A 6410-nucleotide genomic window follows, 5' to 3' on the forward strand; every position below is an offset into this window, starting at 1 on the left:
CTTGTTACATTAAGTAATAGGAACTAAATATCAATGTCAACAAGAGAGCATAAAGAAATATTTGCTGATGTGGTTTCCTTTCTTTGGTTTTTACTGCCTTTTTATTATTCTGTAGGAATGCCTGGAGAGAAAGGCGAAAGAGGGACTGGATCTCAAGGACCAAGAGGTTTGCCGGGACCACCTGGTAAATATTTTTTGTTTAATCAGATTACAGAAAATTAGGAGAAAAGGGCAAAATTTCTTCATAGTGAGCCAGACTACATATGGTAAATTAACATGCTTTACTCTGTCCACTTCATGTGTTTGGCATGTATTAGAGTTTACTGGAAACCCCTTAAAAAATGGCAATTTAGAAAGATTTTTGAGTGTGACTAAGAGATATTTGTCTTTGTCTCGTAATTTCCTCATTTGGCATGCTTACTTGTGTAGAAGTGTTTCTCATGAAAACACATTGTCCAAATACTTGGCAGATATTTTTTGTAAGTGTTATCAAACGATACTTTGCAGCGTCTAATTCCATTTTTTTCTTGTTGGTTGCTGAACTACAAAATACTCCTACAAGCAGAGTTACCAGCTGATAGAGGCAGATGATTTGACTACTGTTTTTGTCTTTTATCGTGAAATTTTGTTCATTGATGTCTTGCCCTAAATCAGCTGCATCATTTGTTCCTGCTTGTAGTTTACTAGGCTAAAATGACTTTTCATTACAGGACCCATAAGATGCTTGCAGCAAATTGTAGCCACAGTTACTTGAAGCTTTACAATTCTGCTAACCATAATAAGACTGGTTCCAAAAAAAACATTACCTCATCTATCCTGGGGCTACGGGGTAGCAGAATTAATGTACTCCTGTATTTTAATTGAAATCCAGTGTGCTTGTCTAATCTAGAGGTTTCCCTTGAGAGCATCATATCTTACACAAAGAGGAAATAAACCAGAGGATTCATTGATGTTTTTTGCTTGGCTCAAACCTTACTAAATCAGATTTTATGAATAAATCCTTAAATTAGCCACACACAAGGAAACAACTAATGATGAGTCACATTTCTCATTTTCTTTTTTTTTTCTTTGTTTGACCACCATGCAGCAGCAAAGTGCAAGTACTTCTCACTAAAGACATAACCTAGGCTGTGTAGTCTAGACACCAGTAATGTTAGCTGTTTTATCAAGCTGACTCTTAGAGAAAACAACCTCCCAACCTCTCCATTCTAAAATTAGGTCCACAAGGAGAATCTAGAACTGGTCCACCAGGCTCCACGGGATCACGAGGACCACCAGGGCCGCCAGGTCGTCCTGGAAATGCGGGTATTCGAGGTCCCCCAGGGCCACCAGGATATTGTGATTCATCCCAATGTGCTAGCATTCCTTACAATGGCCAAGGATTCCCAGGTAGGTTATGAACAACTTACCCTTAACCTTGCCTTAGATAGCCTTCACAGACATGGCTGTTCATATGGAGCTGCTTTACATGAGACAGTCCTGCTAGCCTGAACATACTGGATCAGGAGGAGATGGTTGCAGTGAGCAGGCCTGCCTCGTTGTAATGTCAGGTATATGAGCAGCCATTTAAACTTTGATACAGGTTTACTTAATGTTGTTTATGTGTGGTTTCCTTTAAAAAGGAAGTGGTGAGCAAATATTTTAGTCTTTTTTAAAAAAAAAAAAAAAAGTTAATAATGTTGCTCGTAGGATTTAACTGATTTTAAGTGATTTTTTTCTCTTCTTTCCCCCCCCACATCACCACCCCTCCCAATCGTCTTCAGAACAAGGTTGAATTCTCCATGTTTCTCTTGAAAAATAAAAGGAATGCTGTGTTTGGCAATTTCCATGTGTCTCTTTTTGAGCGATGTCAGGATTATTTGTACAAAATTGATTCCTGAAATAAAAATTTTCCACAAAAGAAGTCCATTTGGTGATAACAATGCAGACAACTGAAAAGCACCACTGTCCTACAATATCTACCAAATTATTACACCATGGAGTCTCTGATTAGCCCTGGGTCATATAAGCCTTCCACTCTGTGATGTAGCTCAAAACAGTAGGCTGCTTCTGGAATCAAAATGAAGGGTCACAGCGGCCAGCAATTTCTGAAGATTCTAATATATTTTAACATAGGGATCCTGCAGGACCACAGTATTGTTAACAAATTAATATGTATGCCTTGCCAGATCTCAAAATAAGTGTATGTGATACTACTATTTGATATGGTTTGCTGTTAGCATATTGTGCATGTACCCATGAAAAGTAAAAAAAAAAAAGAAAATATATATATATATATATGTACACACTTGCAGACTCAGTGATGCTGGTTAAAGAGCCAAGTGGTTCTGCAGATCTCACATGAAATTCTTATTTAAATGAAAAATTAAGAAAATTGTGCCTGTGATTCAGCAGTGTTCTTCTTTCTAGTAGCAGCTATGTATACATATATAAATATATGCTTATGACTTAACTGTTCTGTATTTAGTTGGATGAAAGTATTTTTTGCACATCAGATGGACTTTTTACAAGACTAACATCATCTTTGACCTGTTTCAGGTTTCGGCTAACACATTTTCTAAGTCGCCAGTGCTGCTTACAGTTTGAATACATGAAAATCCTGTTTCTGAGATGTTTGCGCACGTGCTTACTAGAAAATGAGTCTGTATGGATATTTCACCACGGATATGGTTTTTGAACCGTGTTGACCTCATAGAACGGGGAGATACTTTTACTAACACAACTCGTGAATGAGATAAAGGACAGTGATGTCAATTCATTAAGCCTATTGCGTTTCAATAATAAAATAGACAGTCTTTCTTTTTTAAAAAAGACCTAGACCATCAAAAGCCTCAGTGGCAAAGGAGGCTTGTAAAACTACTAACCAGCAAAGGTAATGCGATTAGAAGACAGACGGATTTAACCTGGAAAATGAGAAATAACTTATGTAAATAGTAAACTAATTGTGGCTTGTAAATGATTTGTATGGGACTGTATCCACTAAAATCTGTTAACAACTCTACATGATACTTTTGCATAAAAGCCTGCTGCTGCTTGCTATAGGCCGAAATAACATCTTTGACAACTTATGAAACCTACTTGTCTGTTGCTTGTTACCAATATGTCTGGATCGGGGCATGTGCCTTTTTTCATGTGTAATCTTGTTGGATCTGTAACTGCAGTTATAAATACCAAAGTTTTATAATTATTTTTCTTCTGTTTTGCTGTAGTTTTTGGTGTTCCTGAAGCACCAGCTGTAACTCGGTATGTTACGAGGAACAGCACGAGAAAATGTCATGTACTGTATATTGCCGCTGGTGATAGTTATGTCTACACTTACTTTCCCATTCTCAGAGAAAAGTAGTAGATGCCAAACCCATCTCTTCGTTTTACCTGCTCCATGTCTTCTACTAATTACTCAGTTTAAAATGAAGTCCAGTTCTTGGATTTACTAAAGTAGCTGTAAAATAATGATTTTATTTTATTTGCTTTATTTTTGTTTTATTTTTAATAATTTTACCATAATTTGTCCCTTGCATAATTTAAGACTCTTTCTGCAATGTTTTATGTATTATAAATACAAAGCCTTTGAAGTTGAATTTTAAACCTTTTATTATTTTACTGCCAAAAAGCATTCATCAGCAAAACTGAAAAATACCCCCAATGAACTACTAATTTATGTATTTATTATATGAAAATAAGATTGAACTAACATTTTGTGTAAAAACTAACGTTCATTGCATATGTGGATTCAAAGACATGCGATAACTATTATGTTCAATCGGACAACTATTTTCAACCAGAACCATACGTGCCTGAAAGTGGACCCTATCAACCTGAAGGGGAACCCTTTATAGTACCTATGGAGTCAGAAAGGAGAGAGGACGAGTATGAGGACTATGGAGTTGAAATGCATTCACCAGAATACCCTGAGCACATGCGCTGGAAAAGATCACTGTCAAGAAAAGCAAAAACAAACCCGTAAAAGATATCTGTGTCTCTTGTTTTGGTTTTTTTGGTTGGTGGTTTTTTGGGTTGGTTTTTTTTTTGGTGTACTTGCATTTGCAGATACATACAGGGAGAGTGCATCAGTGCTTTTGCAATGTATCTTTCTGGTCTTTTCATATCAGACGCACCCCTGTTTTGTATCTCGCTTACGTGGTGATAGCAATGTGTGTCCCTAGAGACTTCATGTTGCTCTCGAAATGCTTGTAAAATACGGTTGCTTGTAGTGGCTGCATACAGGTTAATGTGTGCATTCAGTTATACCAGTTCTGCCTTTTAATGAAAATAATGTAAAAACAGTTGAATTAAAAAAAAAAAAAAAAAGAAAACCAAAAAACCAAACCAAAAATAACCACAGAGCTGCTGCAAATTTTCTAAGGACTGTCTGCTTTAGCTCTGCATTTTTCTTCTTTTTCAAATGCATGTTTTCAGTTCGGTCAGATCACAGGTTTGCATTATCTAGTTAAAAAAGAAACAATAATTTCCCTCTCCTTCCAATATCATTGTCATTTTCTTCTATTCTGAGTTACAATCTGCAGAGCATATACTGCTCTTATACATCTCCTCTAAACACCACAAACATTAAGTAGCTGAAATCATTGTATCAACTGGATACAGTTTAATAATGCCTGAAATCTCCTTGTTTGTAGACACAGTTACATTTATGCCAAATTGCAGTCAATCCTGCAGAGATGGAATTGCATGTTTATGTTGTATATTTAGTATGGATTTTTTTTTCAGAATACAGTGTTTCTTAGTTATCAAAAGCAGTTGGAAATTGTTTGCAAGACTATGGATATAGAATTGCTGCTTTTATATTTTAACTGCAAATTGTGAATTTCACTGCCTTATATTATTTATTTCTGAAATGAAAGAGGCATTTTTCAATAAAACTACTGAAAATTTATGTGTCTATTCATTTTTTGAAAGGCATTGTGGCACTGATATGTGTGTACTGTATTAGTTATTTACTCAATCATTTGGAAATGCTGGATACCAAAAATCAGTTAGAATGGGAATAGCCTTAAAAGAGGTATTTGGGCTGTGGTATCTAGAGGTGGGTGGATGAAAGCAGAAAGCCTCCTCTCTCTGATGTATGAATAAGACTTGAAACAAATTCAACCTGCAAGGCATTTGGTGAAGAAAATGAGACAGCAACTGATGCTCCGAGTGTCTTTTTTGGGATTTCTGGTGGATGGCTGCTGCAGAGAGAGACTTTCCACCTAAGGAACTACTTGAACTGCAGAGAGTACCTAAAGCTACACAACCTTTAATTCCTCACAAGCTCTGAGCATTGTGGTAGCCCTGAGTTCAGTACTAGCAAATAACTTACTTGAGGAGGTGGGTCTCTGGTGTTTGCCGAGCTCTGTCCTGCTTGCAATGTACATGTGCTGGCTCTTCCCTGCATGGGTGCTCACCTGTGCTGGCACAACTTTGATCACAGCGGTGGCTGTGATGTAGCTTTACCTAGAGAGAGTGACAGGAACAATCTGGAAAAGAACAGCAGTGGGCCAGAATTACTTGCTAACTGAGGAGGAGAGTGGACTGGTGGTGATCCTTCCTGCCCATGGTATCTTAATCAAGTCTGCCTTAGAAACAGAAATGGCTTTTGCCATAGGACCTGGAGCAAAGCCTTTTGACTTAAGTGGGAAAGCTGGAATTCTGTTTCTTAAGATTTTGCAAGATGTCTGTCACAGAAGTGAAGCTAGACATGCAGGCTGGCTTCCTGATCACTAAATGTTAGTCTGCATTGAAAGCTGTATGGCAAATTTTAGTACCCACTAATGGAAATCATATACCTCTATGGACTGCCTGACTGGTATTTCAAAGAGTGATCCTGATTGTAGCCATATGGCTTTTAGACTATAAGAGGATAATTCCAGTTCAAACTGAGGAACATTTAAAGGACAATCAAAGCCATTAATTCTTTGTCCTTTCTTCTAATTGTTGGGAGTTAAGTATCAAAAACATGTCCTGCAGCTTCATGTGCAAGAAAGAAAGGCATGAGTCTTGTAGGAAAAAAAAGAGAAAAGATACTGGTAGAAATTTGGAGAAGTGATTAAAAAGTTTCTCTTACTTGTATTTGAAAATAATGACAGCTTACATTATCTCCCATCTGTCTTTTTCTGACATTAAGTGTGTCTCTAGGATAAGATTAACTAAATGACTATATTTTCATCTAAAAGAATCCTTTGTGTTTTCCATACAGAAATTTTTACCTAATTTAAAGCATATATTGTACATTATTTTGTATTTCTTTACAAAATACACCAAATGCCTGCCAAGGATGCCTTGTATTTTTTGTGTTCTTTATTGATATCAATCTTAATAGAGATGCCACGATTTTATTATCTGGTGGCCTGAAATATTTAAACATTCAACAAAACCTTAGGTTATTGATAGTTAATACATTTTACATGACAAAA

General features: G+C 36.6%; 1 protein-coding gene across 3 annotated transcripts in view; it reads left to right on the plus strand.

Moving 5' to 3' along the window:
* The window catches only part of COL12A1 (collagen type XII alpha 1 chain), a 99935-nt gene extending 95044 nt beyond the window's left edge, over nucleotides 1–4891 (plus strand). The window contains exons 64-66 of one of the 3 annotated variants that reach the window (XM_027892379.1): nucleotides 116–184; nucleotides 1219–1389; nucleotides 3783–4092. In XM_027892379.1, the coding sequence (XP_027748180.1) occupies nucleotides 116–184; nucleotides 1219–1389; nucleotides 3783–3964 (422 nt within the window). In that variant the 3' untranslated portion in view covers nucleotides 3965–4092. The other 2 variants (XM_027892377.1, XM_027892378.1) reach the window with 2 other exon arrangements.
* Nucleotides 4892–6410: the final 1519 nt, after the last annotated feature.

The sequence above is a fragment of the Empidonax traillii genome, unplaced genomic scaffold, assembly GCF_003031625.1.
Source record: "Empidonax traillii isolate 1590-97213 ecotype Southwest subspecies unplaced genomic scaffold, ASM303162v1 scaffold348:size657943, whole genome shotgun sequence".
NCBI classification, from domain to species: Eukaryota; Metazoa; Chordata; class Aves; order Passeriformes; family Tyrannidae; genus Empidonax; species Empidonax traillii.